The sequence below is a fragment of the Tamandua tetradactyla genome, chromosome 5, assembly GCF_023851605.1.
Source record: "Tamandua tetradactyla isolate mTamTet1 chromosome 5, mTamTet1.pri, whole genome shotgun sequence".
Classification (NCBI taxonomy): domain Eukaryota; kingdom Metazoa; phylum Chordata; class Mammalia; order Pilosa; family Myrmecophagidae; genus Tamandua; species Tamandua tetradactyla.
In genome coordinates this window covers 12,953,724-12,973,047 of record NC_135331.1, presented here as the reverse complement: position 1 = coordinate 12,973,047, position 19,324 = coordinate 12,953,724, and the positions used below count along the sequence as shown (strand labels likewise).

General features: G+C 37.6%; 1 protein-coding gene across 5 annotated transcripts in view; it reads left to right on the top strand.

Moving 5' to 3' along the window:
- HECTD4 (HECT domain E3 ubiquitin protein ligase 4) overlaps positions 1–19,324 on the top strand; it is a 282,965-nt gene that overhangs the window by 176,067 nt on the left and 87,574 nt on the right. For all 5 annotated transcript variants that reach the window (XM_077159888.1, XM_077159886.1, XM_077159887.1 and 2 more), the window contains exons 24-39: positions 124–287; positions 1,033–1,266; positions 2,277–2,469; positions 2,690–2,794; positions 3,278–3,366; positions 3,919–4,094; positions 8,473–8,608; positions 8,726–8,867; positions 8,971–9,137; positions 11,509–11,655; positions 12,349–12,533; positions 13,247–13,400; positions 14,400–14,680; positions 14,920–15,109; positions 16,372–16,453; positions 18,289–18,491. In XM_077159888.1, the coding sequence (XP_077016003.1) occupies positions 124–287; positions 1,033–1,266; positions 2,277–2,469; positions 2,690–2,794; positions 3,278–3,366; positions 3,919–4,094; positions 8,473–8,608; positions 8,726–8,867; positions 8,971–9,137; positions 11,509–11,655; positions 12,349–12,533; positions 13,247–13,400; positions 14,400–14,680; positions 14,920–15,109; positions 16,372–16,453; positions 18,289–18,491 (2,648 nt within the window). The remainder of the gene's footprint in view (positions 1–123; positions 288–1,032; positions 1,267–2,276; positions 2,470–2,689; positions 2,795–3,277; positions 3,367–3,918; positions 4,095–8,472; positions 8,609–8,725; positions 8,868–8,970; positions 9,138–11,508; positions 11,656–12,348; positions 12,534–13,246; positions 13,401–14,399; positions 14,681–14,919; positions 15,110–16,371; positions 16,454–18,288; positions 18,492–19,324) is intronic.

The following is a 19,324-nucleotide window of genomic DNA, read 5'->3' as shown; positions in this document are numbered from 1 at the left end:
AGTGGTACTTGCTGCTGCTCTGTGACACCTTGTGGTCGGGAACATGGCACTGTGGTACATCCAGGTTGAAGCGCTCTGCCCACATGCACTGACCAGTCTGGTTTACTCCTGTCTGCATTGTAGGAGTCTTCGGAGGATGTCTCGGGAGGCTTGCCCTTTCTGGTAGACCTGGCTTTAGGTCTGTCTGTGTTAGCTTGTTCCATGTTGAGAATCCTGTACAATGGACCAGAAATTACCAAAGAAGAAGAAGCCTGTCAGGAATTATTGCGGTCCAAACTTTTACAAAGGTAACAAATAGGCTCAGATTGAGCTGGGTTTTGCTCACAAAGGAAAAAAGAACTTCTACTTTAAGTGCATTTCCCAGCTGACAGTGCCTACTGCCTGACCCTCTCATGAGTGTTGTTTTTAAGAAATAAGATGAGAATTATACCACAGTGCCTTTTGGGCTTTACTTTACTAAATTTGAAATTACAACCTAGAACTGCATAAGCTTTTCCCAATCCAAGTATTTGTATAATTAGATTACAAAATTTTAAAGGATGGAAATAGGTATATGATGAAGCTAATATAACAAAATGTTTATTGTAAACTGTGCAACATAAACAATGAACCCTAAGTTAAACCATGGACCACAGTTAATAGTACAGTTTTTAAAATGTGCTTTCCTTAATTGTAACAAATGTACCATACTAAGGTAAGGGGTTAATAATAGGGTGGTATACGGGAAGCTTGTTAAAAAAAAAAAAAGTTATAGAATCCAGGTAATGAGTGTATAGGTGTTAAGCATGTAATTCTTTCAACTTTTCTGTGTGTTTAAAAGTTTTCATAATAAAATGTTGGGCAACAGGCAGATTCTCAAAGTGTTCTCATCTATTACTCGTTTATTTTTTAGCCTGTGGAGAAGGTTTGATGAATAAATACAACCTAATCTGTTACTTTGTACTTTTGCTAACTCTGCAGATTTTGAATAGCTTTCCAATAAGCTTACTACAAGGTATGAAGAGTGTGACGCCCTCTTTTCTCTTTGCTTAGGTGCCAGTGGCAGGTGGAGGCCAATGGCGTGATCTCCCCTGCCCTTACGCCAAGTCCCTCTCCCCTGCCTCTGACCATAGAGGAAGACAGAGAGTTCACCTACCCCTCTGACGTCCTCGTGCCTCCAGTGGGAAACTACTTTGATCTGCCCCGGATCAGGCTGCCTCCAGGAATTATGATAAAGCTCAGGGAAATTTCTGGGCGTGCTAGACCTCAGTTTAGACCAAGTATCAAGTATGTCTATGTAGTGTTTTATTTTTCCAAATGAAAAAAAAAGTTGAAACAATTAAAAGAAATGTATTTCTTCGTGTGGTCTACTGAACGAACCTTTAATTTTATGTTTACTTAATGAATGTGAGCCAAACACCCTGGAGAGCCCAGCGGTGATATTCTGAGTCAGTCGTTCTCAGAGTGCTGTAGTCCAGTCAGCAGCTTAGCATCACCTGGGAAATTGTTGAAAATGTAAATTTTCAGGCCCCTTTTCACCCCAATTGAATCAGAAACTCTGGAATGGGGTCCTGTAATCTGTATTTTAACAAGTTTTACATGTGATTCTGATACACACTGAAGTCCACAAGTTCCAAGTTTTTTCTCAGATGCTTTAGCTTTCTATAGTAGTTGGTCTCAATTTTGGTTTCCGTGGAGTCTGGAGACATTGCTTTTGATGCCTAGAGAGATAGTGAGAGTCTTTAATAAAGAATGTGAATTTGCAGTTACATATGTTTTTGTGATATTCTTGCTTAAAGTCAAGTCTGTTTTGCAGGCCTCTGCTTTGCCTATTGAGGCAAGTTTGGTCAGCTGAGAAAAATTTATAGAAATTAAAAATTGAAAAGAATACATAAACTGTTTTTAGCTCAGCATCCATGTGCACTAAATAGCACAAACTGTAATAGCACATTAAATTAATTAGTAGAATGCTGAAGATTTCTCTTTTTTTGCCTTAGGCCTATTCTAGCTCTATAACTTTAGCTCAAAATATACAAATCATAGGAAATGAAGTCTCTTTAATTTTGATTTTCAGCTTTGTCAGCAAATATCAGCTTTATCAGTTAATTTGCTAAATTATTGCCAACTTGATGTGAAAACGATCATAATGTTCATGCCTCTTACTCTGTTGTAATAATGAAGGTTTGGTGAATATTTATTATATTTAAGTCAAAGCTTACTTTCTTAAACCTGTAAAATGCAGTATTGGTAAGTTAAGAGCATGGCATACAGCTGACTATTTTCCATTGCAATCACAGGGAAGTGATTCAGCCAGAGGTGATGGAGGAAATGGTGGTATCATGTGTTATTAAGCACTTGAACTTGGTTGATGCACTGCAGTCCCTAATAAATTTCCAGTATCAAGAAGAACATGCCGAGGAATATGATTTATTGTGTAAAATTATGGGTGAGACCTTTAAGAAACTCAATGCCATGGAGAGGCAACTGCAGGTAAATGAAAACTAAAATATTTAGCTTTCTCTTGTAATGGTAGGAAATCATTTCTTTCCTGAAAATTTGGAAAAGCTTAAAATATGATGTGAATTTTTATTTAGTCACTATTACAACTAAAATTTCTTGATTCACAGATTACACTCTCTCTCTTTCTTTTCTTTTTTCTTTTTTTGGCATGTATTTATACTTTGTTTTGTTTTAATGTATCTTTATTAAGAGTGTTGCAGAATTGGAACAGAAATGGCAAAATGAGGTTGATGATGCCTTACAGGGGAAACTGGAGAACAACATGCCTTTCTTTTATGATTACCATTTTAATGAGGTGAGCAAATTATATGATTTATCATTGAAGCATTGCTATTCATAGAGCAAAAGTATATATACCACACGTGTAGAAACAAAATAGTCATTTGCTAAATGCCACATACCCAAAGCCTATCCATTCTTTAAAAGAGGTTAATTTGATTTGATCAACATGTCAGTAGCACAAATAATTACTCGTTAAGTTGTCTTATAACTTAATAGTTTTATAATGCATCATTATCAGATTTTGCAGTCAATTCTTAAAAAAACAACAAAAAAGGTAGCATTATAAGTCTTCATGAAATCCCCAGAGAGTAGCCAACTGTTATTGTTAATCATTAAAATATCAATTATTGACTTACATATGTGCTTCAAGTATAGAAATGTGAACTAAAGACAGGTTTTTTCCCCTGAAATTTTCTGTTACTTGTAATATGTATACCATAAAACTTGGTTTCTGCAGATCCCGCATACTGTCTTTTCTTGACTTTTCCTTTTTTAGAACAAAATGAAAGAATTGGAACTTTTGTGTTCAATGAAGGAAGTCTCCTTTGATGGAAATGATCTTGAAAACATGGTTCTGTCACTGAGGTTAGTGATGTTAATAGCTCTATAAGCTTATTAGTTCCTTAATGCTCGAAACATAGTATGCAGATCTAGTCTCTTAATTTTTTTTTTTTTTTAAATTTTGTACCCTCAGTATTTTAGAGTTGGAACTCATTTGGTAATTTGGAAGTGAAAAAACAAAAATAACCTTCAGAAACTAGCATGTAGGGGGCGGGCCATGGTGGCTCAGCAGGCAGAGTTCTCACCTGACATGCCAGAGACCCAGGTTCGATTCCTGGTGTCTGCCCATGTGAAAAAATAAAAAAATGCCAGAGACCTGGATTTGATTCCTGGTGCCTGCCCATGCCAGAAAAAAAGCTAGCATGTAGCCATTTGCAATTGGGAAAAAGGAAATAAAAGTGACCACAGTTTATAACACTGCTTTCTGTGGATGCAGAAGGGGAGGAAGAAATGTTTATTAGGTTCCTTTTGCTTAGTTTCTCCTCTTAATCTGCTCACATACTTTTAATTACAAAAAAAAAAAAAGGTTTTGGTAAACTAGAGAACAACTGAATGCACATTAGCTTTTCTTTATAGGGAGAAGTTCCTACAAGAAGTGAATTCTCTTATTCAGAAACCCTCACATCCACTGAGTAAAACGAAGACATTAGTGAAGAGCTTAATGAACCGGGCTGAGCTGTTGCTGCATGTCACCATTGCGGCCCAGTCTGGCCTCACGAGAAGCATCTCTGGGACGCCTGCAGAAACACCAGGTACTGCTTAAAATAGGCCTGCAGAGGCTGCCTGGCTCCAGCTGAATCATAAAATACACAGCAGCTACTTAAAGATCACTTTCATATCTTCCTAGAAAGGAAAAAAAAAAGGAAGTTTCAACCTTTTTTATTTTGCCATTTAATTTTTCTAGTCAAGAAATACTTATTGTTAATTGAATTCATGTGGCATTTTGTGAGTCAGTATAGCATGAGCAGTGCTTCCTAGTCTACCTGGATAAGTTTTTCTTGGGAACATCTTAAGGAGCCCATGACCTGGATTTTTATAATCCACTGTCCCTTATTTTTAATTTAGGGTTTATCATTTTCATAGTAACACATATATAGATAGTCAAAATTGTGAACCTTGTAACAAATCTTTTTTTTCTCTACTTGAAGCTGAATTTGCATTCCATCTTTAATAATTATTTGGAAGCTTCTGGCATGAATTTTTGAGAATTAACTTTTTTCTTTTTCCTTTTTTTCATACAGTTTTATTGAGATGCATTCACACATCATACAAACCATCTAAAGTATACAATCACGGGCTCACAGTATCATCACTTAGTTGTGCATACATCCTTATGATCAATTTTGGAACATTTTAATTACTCCAGAAAGGAAATAAAAATAAAAAATAAAGCCCAAGTCCTCCCATACCTCTTATCCCTCCCCCTTATCCACCCATTGACCAATAGTATGGGTGTGGTACATTTGTTAACTGTTAATGAAAGAATATTAAAATATTACTGTTAACCATAGTCCATGGTTTGGAATAGGTACATTTTTATGTATCCATCTATTATTTTTTTTAACATTTGTTCCCCTATTATTTATTTATTTTTAATACATATGTTTTATTCATCTGTCCGTACCGTAGATAAAATAAGCATCAGACACAAGGTTTTCACAGTCACACAGTCATATTGAGAAAGCTATATCATTATACAATCATCTTCAAGAAACATGGCTACTGAAACACAGCTCTACAGTTTCAGGCACTTCCCTGTAGCCTCTCTAATACACCTTAGACGAAAAAAGGGGATTTTTATATAATGTGTAAGAATAACTTCCAGGATAACCTCTAGACTCTGTTTGAAAGCTCTCAGCCACTGACACTTTATTTTGTTTCATATCTCTCTTCTCCCTTTTGGTTGAGAAAATTTTCTCAATCCCTTGATGCCAAGTCCCAACTCTTTCTAGGATTTTTGTCCCACATTGCCAGGGAGGTTTACACCCCTTGGAGTCATGTCCCACGTTGTAAATAAACTTTTTTCAGTCACATTTTTAATTAGCCTGAAAATACATCTCTCATCTCAAGGAAATGAATGAATACTCTTCCTTAAGACAGGATTCATAACACTGGGCTTAGCCCACAAGTGATAATTCTGAGCCTGAAGGAACAAGCTGAATGAGCATGTTCTTTTTTAAAAATTTATTTTATTCTGGTAATATATATAGCATAAAATTTCCCATTTTAACCATTTTCAAGTATACAATTCAATGGTATTAATTACTTTCAATAATCTGGTTCTTTTTTTAAAAAAAGCATGTTTTATTATGAAATATAACATATTCAAAAATGCAATAGTTATCGAACCTTATATCAATAGTTATCGAACAGATTTCAGAGGTTGATATAGGTTCCTGTTCCACAAGTATAGGTTTTTTCCTTCTAGCTGCGCTAAGACACTGGGAACTAAAATATCAATATGATGATTCAACAATCATACTCATTTATTAAATCCTGTCTTCTCTGTTATAACTCCTTCTTCCCCTTTGATCCTTCTCCCAATCTTTAACAGTATTTGGGCTCTGCCCTTTCTAACTTTTTCACTTTGAAAAGTGATGTGTACAATATGGAACAGAAGTTAGAACTATTTGATGTTTGTTCTTGGAGAGGCTGGCCTAGGAACCCACCTGGCAGTTGTAGGTTTCTGCAAAGTAATCTCAGTACGTGAAACTTTTATAGAATCTCAGATAGAGCCCTGAGTGTTCTTTAGGATTAAAAGGAATCGTGTCGGTTGGGTTTTGGCAAACCATGGTAATTAGTAGTATCTATCTAAAGCTTGCATAAGAGTAGCCTCCACAATAGACTCTTGACTCTATTTGAACTCTCTCAGCCATTGATACTTTATTTTGTTACATTTCTTTTCCACCTTTTGGTCAGGAAAGTGTTATTGGGAGTCATGCCCCATGTTGCCAAGGAGACTTTCACCCCTGGATGGCATGTCCCACAAAGAGGGGAAGGTAATGTTTTACTTGCAGAGTTGGGCTTAGAGAGAGAGAGACTACATCTGAGCAACAAAAGAAGTTTTTTGGAAGGAACTCTTAAGCATAAGTATAGGTAGGCTTAGGTTCTCCACTGTAGAAGCAAGCTTTGTAAAAGCAAGCCTCAAGATTAAGGGCTGCATGGCCTATTGACTTGAGAGTTCCTAATATTTGAAACAGTTCAAGGGGTTTCCCCAGTGGTAAAGGTTAATATTTCCATATTTTTTTCTCCCATCCCTCAAAGGACTTTGCCAATACTTTTTTTTTTTAATTTAATTTAATTTTTTATTCTAACATTTTTTAAAATTGTGAAATATAACATATATTAAAAAACAATACATTTCTAAGTACGTTTTAATAAGAACAGATTTTAGAGTTTGGTATGGGTTACAGTTCCACGATTTTTCATTTTTTCTTCTAGCTGCTCCAAGACACTGGAGACCAACAGGAATATCAATATAATGATTCATCACTCATACTCATTTGTTAAACCATACCTTCTCTGTATAACTCCACCATCACCTTTGATCTTTCTCCTACTCTTTAGGGGTATTTGGGCTATGGCCATTCTAACTTTTTCATGTTGGAAGGGGCTATAGATCATATGGGATGGGGGATGAAACTGTCTGATACTCTGGAAAACCTGGCCCCTCTGCATTTCTGGACAGGTAGCCTAGTGCATGAAAACTTTGTAGAATCTTATATAATTCTCTAGGTATTCTTTAGGATTAACAGAAATGGTTTTGTTTGGGGTTTGGCAAGCTATGATAGGTAGCAATGTCTAATTGAAGAATGCCTAACAGTGATCTCCAGTGTAGCTTCTCAACTCTATGAACTCTCTCAGCCACTGACACTGTATTTGTTACACTTCTTTTTGGTCAGGGAGGCATTGTTGGAACCACAGTGCGAGGTTCATCCCCGGAAGTCATCTCCCACATCACCAGGGAGATTTTCACCCCTGGATGTCATGTCTCTTGTAGGGGGAGGGCAATGATTTCGCTTGCAGAGTTGGGCTTAGAGAGAGTGAGGCCACATCTGAACAACAAAAGAGGTCCTCCAGAAGTAACTCTCAGGCATACCTATGCCTGACTCCTCTGTTTTGGGATGAAGAGTCTGGGATGATACCCAGGTTTCTGACTCTAGTGATAAGGTAGCACTTCCTGAGAATGTCAGGTGAAGGCGTGGGCTTGGGGGAGGGATGTTTGCTGGGTGTCAGTACAACCATATGCCAAAATAGTCTGTTTCATCACATTCCTAGCCCATAAACATTTAAAGATTTAACCTAAACTCACTAAGGCTGGTGATGCTTTTGCAAGAGGCCAAGAAATAGCAAAAATATAATCAAAATTATCAATTCTTTAGATTTAATGTCTACTTAACCACTCTTAAGTCAGATACAGAATGAACTCTTCTGCACTTTCCCAACATGTTCTTTGTTTCTTAGCTGATCTTTGCATTTAGGTATTATTTTATAAAACAGTTATTGCCTGGATAGGGTTAAGGAAGATTTATACAAAGGGTTGGTTTATAGATTTACTTCCACCAACTCTGATCAAAGCAGAGGTATTTCCAAATGGTAGTAAGTCAATTAAATCTAGAATTAAAAGGAGACCAAAAGAAAAAAAAAGATGGGTCTGGATTCTTTTTAATTAAAAAATTTTTGCATCCAGAAATTACTTTCTTGAAATTTCTTGTTTCTTAGAATGCTTACCTTAAAGTGAAAGTTAATAGGTTACTAAGTTAAATGACTTTTCTCAGGCTTTCTTTGAAAATTAATTTAATATAAAAGAATTAATTTTTTTTTTTTTTTTTTGCATGAGTAAGCACCGGGAATCGAACCTGGGTCTCCAGCATGGCGGGCGAGAACTCTGCCTGCTGAGCCACCATGGCCCACTCTAAGCCAAAATAATTTTTAAACTGATATTTGGCTAAAAGAATTGACCTAAAAATCATTAATATGCTCTACTAGCTGGATTGGTGGCTGAACTCTAAATAGAACGCAAAGATATGCTTAGACTGTCTGGAGTTATAAATTGGGTTTAGCTGTTGCTGTAACGCCTCACAAATTGTATGGCAGAAGTGTTAGCCCTTTTATTCCTTTCTGTTCCAGCTTGTAAATCAGCTTCCGAAACAAAGGTGATCTCTCCTGCAGTCAGGCAGCCTGTTTTTCTTCGCAGCATGTCAGCTCCTTCTGACCTCGAAATGATTGGTAATGAAGATTTGGAATTTACTAGAGCAAATCAAAGGTAAATGGCTAATGGCCAAGGTTGGATTCCCACTTGTAGCTGAATGTATTCTTCAGAACCATCTCCTGAATGTATTTCTGGTTTTGCTAATCTGACGCGATTCTGTTTTCCCCGCAGGCGACGTCATGTAACCAGCCACCGCAGCAGCTCCTTTACACTTCTGCAGTCTCTGGCCATTGAGGACAGCAGGGACAAGCCCACCTACAGCGTCCTGTTAGGGCAGCTATTTGCTTTTATTGGCACCAACCCTGACCAAGCTGTACGTCATATTTTGCCGACTCCACGTGTCTACCACATAACAGCACAAGTGGTCCTGTGGGAGTCAGAAATAATCAGGTGTATTTCCTCCTTATACGTTTCAGGTGTCCAGCAGCAGCTTTCTTTTAGCTGCACAGACCAGGTGGCGGCGGGGAAGCACTCGCAAGCAGGCCCTGGTGCACATGCGGGAGCTGCTGACTGCTGCCGTGCGAGTTGGGGGCGTGACACATCTTGTGGGTCCAGTGACTATGGTCCTTCAGGGAGGACCCAGGTCAGTTGTTTCTATTAATGTATACTATCCTGTCTAGAATGGACAGACGCCACTCCAAAGATTATTCTGGGGACCAAAACATAGGCAGTGGTATTAACTGATATTTCCCTCCCAAATGTTGTATTTTTATTTTTATAAAAATGATATATGATTTTGCAAACATGTAAATACGTGTAATAGAAAGTAAAAGTCTCTATTCACCTTGTTCTCTTAAATTCCACCTTCTTCATTAAGAGTTTATTTTGTCAACTATACATGCATAAAAGCTCTTTAATTCTCTCCTGAAACATAGGTTTGTATGTGTGTGTATATGTATAGATATATTTTTTTACAGAGGGTCATATTATAAATGCTTTTCTGTAATCAGCGTTGTTTTAGTCAGTATATCATGGATACCTTTATTTTTTCATGTCAATCCATGCAGACCTTCCTTATTGTTTTTAAGTCCTTCATAGATTTTCACTGTATAGATAGTCATGGTTTCATTTTATTTATTTCATCCCCTACTGGTGGACACATAGTTTCTTTTTTGTTTTGTTTTACTTCTGCATTAACAGCAGTGCTACAGTCATCATCCTTATACCTATGTATTGTATATTTTCGTGATTATTTGTATTGAATCAATTTCTAAAAGCATAATTGTAGGTGCCAACCTCAAAGATGGTTTATACTATAGGACTGTACAACAAAACAGTGAACCCTAATGTAAACCGTGGACTACCATTAATAAGATAATTATAATAACATTCTGTCATCAGTTGCAACACAGGTACCATACTAATGCAAAATGTTAATAATGGGGGCGGGTATATGGAAAGTCTGTATTTTCCACCTGATTTTTCTGTAAACTTATAGCTTCTCTAATAAAAACAAAGCAGGATTAAAGGAAAGTTTGTAACTTAACTGCAAGGAGTTTTTAAATACTACTTCCCTAGTGGGATTCATAGATCTTAAGGTAGAAAAAGAAAAGGCATTTCTCTACAAATCCTGGATTGGGACTGGAGGCTGCTTATGCCTCCTGGCTATTCTTTGAGGCATTCTAGACCCTCTTTGAGGGTCAGGGCTAGAGGGAAATGTGTTAAATAAGACTTAAAGTGAATATATTGAGAAATTTCTATGTAAATTAGGAGAGGCCAGTTTATGCTTTGGAAATAGACAGCTCCCAAACCCCAGCAGCTTGAAACAATAAAAGTTTGGTTTTCACCCATGCTCCCTGTTCATTGTAATTCTATCCTGATTTTGGTAATCACTCAGGAACCCAGGATAAGGACGAAACCACCTTCTCAAGCTGCCTGCCTGGCCCCTTGTCAGAGGGGGAAAGCTCTGGTTTATTAACCAGACGAATCATATGCCCATCCAGCCATGAGGGTACTGGGAAATACAAACCTCCCGCATGCCCGGAAATAAATACTTGGTGAATAGCACTGATGAATACCACAGCTTATCTCCAAAATAATTTCTTCTTAACAACAGCAGTAATTTCCTTCCCTCCCCCAATTATTAATGTAATTTATAGAAAGTTTTGAAAAAATGCAGAAAATCCCAAAGAATAACATTTAAATCACCTATAAATCCATTCTCTTTCAAGTTTATGCCTATTAACATTTTAGTATATCTGTTTATCTTTATTTTAATCATGGATATTCTCTATAGCATTTTTAATTATTCCATAGCACTACATCATATTATAAACCTTTATTTAACCAATTCCTTATTTTCAAACCTCAGGTTAGTTTTATTTATTTATTTTATTATAAATAATATTAGATTGCATATGTTTAGATAACTCCTGATAGCTTTAATTGTCTGCTAAATATATTAATTGCTATAGAATCTGCCCCATGTTGGGTTTTTACATTGGGGAAATCTTACTTCATATCAACTAGGATCTTATCATTGAAGTGTGAACTTGAAAAAGAAACTTAGCTAATCTGTCTGGGCATTGGTTTTCCTTTTGGCAACATTTCATTTACAGTATTTGATGTGAAATGGGATATTATAGATGTGTCTCACATTTTTGGAATCGCTCTCAAATAAGTTGAGAAATGTTGGGGACCAGTTTCCCGCTCTTGGAGATGCTGTGGACCTGAGCCTTATTAAAGGCTCGGAGAAGTCTTGCAGAGAACCTAACTTAACGTTACCTGACCCAGGAGTTTCTAGTCTCTACTTGAATGTGGACCATTGTCTATGAGGCACATCTAGAAATCCTACAGTTGGGTAAACACTGAGTTTTGATGATCTCCAAGATCTCTTCAGTTCTGGAGTCATATAGACACTTTTGGTTTCTCAGAAGAACTCTTCTGCTGTCATAGTCACCGTTGTTCTTCTTGACATGGTTCAGGATGCCTAAGCTTTGGTTTCTGTTTTGTAGAATTGAAGAACTAACCTGTGGTGGGATGGTTGAGCAGGTCCAGGAGGCCTTTGGAGAAACCATGACCTCTGTAGTGTCCTTGTGTGCTCGTTACCCTATTGCTTGTGCAAACAGCATTGGCCTCTTATGTACAATACCTTATACCAGGTAAGCAAGGAAATGCCTTTTATTGTATGTGAGCTATACCACAAAAAAGTTCATTACCTAAAAAATATTTTTTTAAAAATTGGATTTTTTGTCATGATTGTCCAATGACACTACCCATCTTTGTAAACAAGCTTCCCTACTGACACCTAATGTTCCTATGTAAATTCCTTATTATTGAGGAATAATTCCTACATAGGAATAATTCCGTATTATTCCTACGATAGTCAAATGTAGCCATTAAGGGTTATATTACATTGTAAAGATGGGGAGGTATGAAGAAAAATAAAAGGTTCCTAAGAAATTGCTTACATATTTAGTAAAATATTTTTGCATATATACACATCTATTTCCTCTCTTAGATCATTTAATAGCTTGAAATATTAAGCACTCATGGAATCATCCTTCAAATCCCCTTATAATAAAATACATAATTTTTTCCATTATGGCAATCTTGAGTTGATTCTGTTGATTTTTATTTTGTTTTCTCTCTGAACAAACTGGAATTTAAGATCCCTTATTGATGAAGCAAATCATCATCATCATGAAAAAAATACTTTTATATTTAATTGAACAATTATAGACAGAGAATCACCCTAACTAGTTTTATGCCCCTTTGACAACCTGAATCTTAAGTGAGAGTATCCTGAGGGCTGGTCAGTTATATTTATTTTGTACCCTTTCCCTTCTTCCCAGGAGTGAAGAGAAGTGCCTGGTACGCAGTGGCCTTGTTCAGCTCATGGATCGACTGTGTAGCCTGAGCAGTCAGACTGAGTCGAGCTCCAGCGAGAAGCAAACCAAAAAGCAGAAGGTAGCCACCATGGCTTGGGCAGCCTTCCAGGTGCTCGCCAACCGCTGTGTTGAGTGGGAAAAAGAAGAAGGTAAGACACAGGACTCCATTGTAGATGTGTTCGTTTATCAAGTTAATGCACTGGATGGAGGAAAGAAAGACAAAATTAATAGCCAAATATAATCAGTTAAGGATTTCATGGGTGCCTGTTCATCAGTATGTTCCTATGAAAATTTATAACCACGCTGTGATACTAGACAATATCCTAATACCCTGGAGCAGGACAGTAACCCCAGAACATTGAGAAGGGATTTTTCATTTCTTTGTCGTTGCTCTGCTAGCAGTCTCCAAATAAATATTTTTATGAAATGATTTTTCAGTTGCATTTTCAAGGTGGTATTTCCAAATTGTATTTTCAGTTACCATTCCAATTTAAAAATAAACTCGAGGGGGTGCGCGGGTAGTTCAGTGGTAGAATTCTCACCTGTTATGCGGGAGACCTGGGTTTGAATTCCTGGCCCATGCGCTTCCCAAACTAACAACCAAAGAAACCGACAAAAACAAACAAAAAATTCAAGAAACGGTGCTGCAGTAATGGGATACTCACATGGAAAAAGAATAGAATATGACCCTGCCATAAAACATGCAAGAAAAATAAATATATAAACTTGAAAGATTAGAAAAATGAGGCAAGGGGAGGGCTTTACAACAGGGAGGCCAAGAGAGGGCTCACCACATGTGCAAGCTCAGCTCACCAAGGCTTCTGGATTTTTCACTGGGCTTTCTCTTTCTTTAACTCTGAAGGTGGCTCCACTGAGGCCGTGCACTCTGGACTGGCTCGCCAGGTGTCTAGCCTTCTCACTAACCATCTTGCCCGAGCGACCGAATGCTGTGGCAACCAGGCTGCTGGGAATGATGCACTCCAGGATGTCCTTAGTCTTCTTAATGATCTCTCAAGGTCTGGGAGAGCCCGCCCAGAGCTGTAGGGAGGGCTGGCTTTCCTCTTGGGCTATTGGGATACCTTTGTCTTCTGAAATATCTAAGTAACTAAGCTATTTTGACACACTTCTGCCTCAGGAAAATGACAGAGAATAAGGTCATTGAAATGTTATACTTAGTTCCAAAATATGAGACTTATTTAGATTAGTGTCTATATCATAAAAGAACATATCATCATCTGCTTTAAAACCTTGAGGCAAACTGCTGGCCTTTCAAATTGATGCAGTTGTGCTCAGTAACCAAAATCTTCACTCCTGTTTTAGCAAGATGAAAGAAAAATCACTAATGGCCTGTAATTAGCTTGCTTTCTTATGCTTTAAAGGAAAATAGCCTATGGTGGTTTAATGCCATTAAGGATGAACCATGAGGCCCCCAAAAGTTTGATCCACATAAAACTGTTGGGTGTTTTTCGCCCCTGCTGGACTACATTTCTTCTTAGTGAAGTGGAACAGGTCAGTCCAGCTGTGGCAGATCCCTGAATGTTGAGGCCTGTGTAACAGTGTCTGATATCTGTGGTCTTCAAACACTTATTAAAAAAGAAATAAACAGGCAGGCCACGGTGGCTCAGCAGGCTGAGTTCTCCTGCCATGCTGGAGACCTAGGTTCGATTCCTGGTGCCTGCCCATGCATTTAAAAAAAAGGTATAAATGACTAAAACTGGAATGCTCCTGATTTGAGTTTCTAAGTCTTGGTGCTCAGAGAATCATGCTGAATTATAGGATCTCAATTAAGTAAATGTCAGAGATCATAAAATATTTTAAAATCTTATTTTAGAAGTATTATTGGGCAGTAATGAGTTCTCATCGAGTTTACAACCTTAATTCTCCTTTATAAAACCATAGTGACAAATTCATGCCTTCCTCCTAAATCTGATTTTGTCAGTTTGCTTAACCTCATCCAGGGGAACTTTTGCTTCTAAATGTCTCATATTATTTACCTTGTCTTCCTTCTTTTACAGGAGTCACATAGGTAAAGCAATCCTGAGTCAACCAGCTTGTGTGTCCAAACTCCTCTCCCTCCTGCTTGACCAGCGCCCTTCTCCAAAGCTGGTCCTTATCATACTTCAGCTATGCCGTGCAGCACTCCCACTGATGAGCGTGGAAGACTGTGGAAATGTGGAGCTCCCTCCATGGAGCTACTCTGTTCCCTCCCTAAATAGTGAGCAGGAGGATCCCAGCGACCCAGCTTCCAAGATCGCATCATTGCTCTTGGCAAAGCTGGCAGATTACGTGGTCCCAGGTAAAGAGCTCCTGAGTGAGAGAGTGGCACTTCTTATGGACTGTCAGTTCGAGAGTTTTAACTTGTCCACAGTTACAGCTGTGCTTTCTGTTATAGAAGAGAAAGATGGAGAAGGGAGAGGTGCTGAGAGAGAAACAAAGGGAGGAAGAGAGAGTCCAAACCAGTGTTTTTCACGTATAGGAGAGCTGCAGAAACAATATTGCAATTTTTCTGAATGACCTTTTGTTTTTTGCTTAAAGGATGTCAGACTGTTCTCTCTCCTACTGCTTCTGAACCTGACACTATTTTGACAAAAACCAGTCCCAAGAATTCCTTAAAAGGAGATAAAGATCCTGGAGAAGAGAGCGAAGCTGTGGATGGCAAACTCTCTATATTTATCCATAAGCGGGAAGATCAATCATCTCATGAAGTTCTCCAGCCATTACTAAGGTGACTGAAATGATTGTAATAGCTAATAGTCATCAAGCACTAACCATGTTGCAGGCACTGTGCTGAGTCAGCCCCTTACATACCTCACTTGACTCAGCCCCCTTAGTAACCCTAAGAAGTAGGCATCATTAATATCATCCCTTGTTACACACAAAGAAACTGAGGCAGAGCTGAATCTCTAATTGTAGAACCCAGGCTCATAACCCATAACTCGAAATTGTCTCTCCTAACCCAACAGAGGGCTAGAGCCTTGTTAAGAATGTATTGTTTGTGACCAGTGGAATCTTTGTAGTGTGACTTTACTTCAAGAAGGAATGATGCAGATCAGTTTCAATTATTAGCATCTTTAGCCATCAGTAAGTTTGGGGGATACTATTGATTGTCAGGTAGAGAAATAAGAGAAACATTTAAAGCTCTAATTCATCTAATTCATTCAAGTATGAATGGTATGATTGTACAACAAGAAAGTAAAAATATAATTATCATCCACATATCACCAGCCTGCAGGGTCCTGTTAGAGCCTGAGCGATAGGAAGGCCTGCCACATAGCACAAGGAAATTTAGGCCAGGCATTTATGTCTCAGGTAGCATCCTCCTCTCTTCAAATAAATGACTTGGAGATAATGTTGTCATGCTCAAAGTGGATCCTTTGTCTACCATTATGGCAACTGAAAGAACTAAGGGGATAATGGTATGAATTAAGCAGGGTCAGGGCAGGTTAGTGTTTAATTGAATAAATATCTAAGAAACATTCTTGGGCATTGCAAAATGCCATGGTGCAAATTTGGTGAAAGATTTTTTGGAAAGCCAGTTTTAGGAGGCCAGAGATGCTGAATTATGAAGAAAAAAAAAAAGATCCAATGTTCTGTGGCAACAAGCCTCCAGTATCCTGCTGTTAAAGTTCCCTCACTTTGGGATTTAGATAATTTACTGAAGGCCTTCTATGTGCCAGGCCTTCCATTTAGTATAGGTTCAGATCATCGGTTTTTTTTTTTTTGACTTTTTAATTTGTAGTTTGTACATCTTTTTAGGGTAAATTATCAGATAGAATTACAACTCTAAAAAGAACTGTTGCTTCAGTCCCTATAAGTTCAACAATTAATAAAGCAGTGACAAATCATTTCCTTTTGAACAAATTGAAAATGTCTCTGTGGATTTGAAAAACCTGTTGAGCACATAGTGGTGTCCTCACCATTACTAGGCTACCTCTCCTTTGATGGCATTTCTAAGGTCCTCGTCCCTCTTTGTCTTTCCTTTTTTAGTAGCTCAGAAGGACGGCCCTTCCGACTTGGTACTGGCGCCAACATGGAGAAAGTTGTGAAAATGGATCGAGATATGACAAAGGTAACTTTAATGTGGAGAAACCTGTTCTGACAATACCCTGATTTAGGAGCATTTGTCATGCTTTAGATTTTTGGGAGAATCTTTTTTTTTTTTAATTAGTTCAAGTTCCCACTAAGAAGCAATTTGGGAAGTTGAGACCAATGGCTTAACTGAAGCCATCTGAAAAAGAACTAATCAGAATCAATTTTATATTTTAACATTTACGGCTCTTAATTTTTTTTTTTAAACCAGAAATATATTTATTTATTTTTTTGCATGGGCAGGCACTGGGAAATGAACCCGGGTCTCTGGCATGGCAGGCAAGAACTCTGCCACTGTGCCACCGTTACCCTATATTTAGTTGTTTTTTTTAAATTTATTTATTAATTAAAAAATTAAGAAACCAAATAAAACATCAACATATATAATCAGTAATTCACAATATCATCACTTAGTTGCATATTCATAATTTCTTAGAACATTTGCATTAATTCAGAAAAAGAAATAAAAAGAAAATAGAAAAAGAAATAAAACGAACACAGGAAAGAAAAAAAAAAAAAGATTGTACCTACCATACCCCTTACCCCTCGCTTTCACTGATCACTAGCATTTCAAACTAAATTTATTTTAACATTTGTTCCCCTATTATTTATTTATTTTTATTCCATATGTTCTACTCATCTGTCAACAAGGTAGAAAAAAGGAGCATCAGACACAAGGTTTTCACAGTCACACAGTCACATTGTGACAGCTGTATCATTATTCAATCATCCTCAAGAAACATGGCTACTGAAACACAGCTCTACATTTTCAGGCAGTTCCCTCCAGCCTCTCCATTACATCTTGAATAACAAGATGATATCTACTTGATGCATAAGAATAACTTCCAGGATAACCTCTGGACTCTGTTTGGAATCTCTCAGCCATTGACACTTAGTCTCATTTCACTCTTCCCCCTTTTAAGGTTTTCTCAATCCCTTGATGCTAAGTCTCAGCTCATTCCAAGATCTCTGTCCCACGTTACGGCTCTTAATTTTAAGCCTGAGATTTTTCCTTAGCTCTTTTAAGAAAGTTTTACAGCCTAAGAATAGTTTGAAAGTGAGAAGTGAAAGGTTAAGAGAATAATGGATAATGAGAAATAAAGACAAATAAACCATAGAAATATAAAATTATGCCCAGGCTCACATGTAATTAACAGAAAGAAATAAAAGCAATAGTAATTTTACTTTACCTGTCAAACAAGTACAAGTTAAGAAAGATTGTTTATACCCATTACTGTCAAGGGAGGAAAAGCAGGTATTCTCAAATATCCAGAGATAAGCACACAAGCATGTTCACTGCAATCAAAGTAGAATCCAGCTACCTATAAACGGGTTGGTTAAAGAAATCGTTACGTCCATGTAATGATACTATGCAACTATAAAAAATAATGAAGGGGCGGACCATGGTGGCTCAGCAGGCAGAGTTTTCGCCTGCCATGCCCGAGACCCGGGTTCAATTCCCTGTGCCTGCCCATGCAAAAAAAAGGTAGATCTCTAGATAATGATACAAGAAAGTATTCATAATATATCAGTAATTGATAAAAGCAAATTGAAAAGCTCTGTGTAGTGAGACCCAGTGATTATCTTAGAATTTGTCTGGGAAAAAATCTTGAGGACTAACGGTTATCTCTGACTGGGGGAGGGCATGGATTGCCTGTGGAAATTTAACTTTCTGTATATTACATCTTAATGTTTGAATTTGTGCAAATGAGCCTGTATCACTTTTGTTAATTGATGGGGGAAAACAGGTTTTTAAAACTGTAGTCCTAAGAAGAGTGAAATGACTATCCCAAATGTCTTCAAACTGACCACCAGGGTGGCTGTTGTGAAGTGATTACAGAAGAGGCTGCAGCTGCTCTCCGGAAAGCAACCAAGTGGGCACAGTCAGGCCTCATTGTCAGTGTCGGGCCACCTGTGGAATCAGTCAACGCAGAGGCTGTGAGTGGGCTGTCCACAGGAGACAAAAAGAAAACCGCCCAAACGTCCATTTGCCGAGAGAGGAACTCTGAGCTTGCCAGGTAAAACCCTCCACAAAGTAAAACCTTTCCACTCTTTTCAGATTTACTTTTTAGTGGATCTGTTGTTGTTGTTTTAAATGTAATTTTACTGAGATATATTCACACAACAAACAACCCATCCAAAGAACACAATCATTAATTCACAGTATCATCACATGGTTGTATATACGTCCCCGTGATCAATTTTGGAACATTTTCATTACACCAAAAAAGAAATAAAAAGAAAAAAGGAAACTCAAACCCTCCCATAACCCTTATTCCCCCCCCCTTTATTGACCATTAGTATTGGTGTGGTACTTTTGTTACTGTTGTTGAAAGAATATTAAAATATTATTAACTGTAGTTGAAGTTTGCAATACATACATTTTCCCCATATACTCCTCTGTTATTAATTCCTTGTAATAGTGTCATGTATTTGTTCCTTTTCTTGAAAGAACTTTTTAGTATTTGTACAGCTAATCACAGATATTCTTCACCACAAGATTCATGGTATCATATATTACCATGTTTTAACTCAACTTTCCTTCTGGTGACATACATAACTCTAAATTTTCCCTTTCCACTGCATTCGCACACCACTCAGCATGTTAATTATTCCCACAATAGCGTGCTCCTGTTATCTCTGTCCATTTCCACACATTTAGTTCCATCTAGTTAAACACGCTACACATATTAAGCAATCACTCCAAAGGGTCTGCTTTTAGGGTTTGAATTGTATACCATTCCCTTGACTTGCTAGAAATGAGTACTGAGAGCTTAAAATTAAACCTATTTGTTGTAGGAATTGCTCTCCAAGTGGAGTCTGAGGGTCAGTGAGTGCCAATCATCCAGGT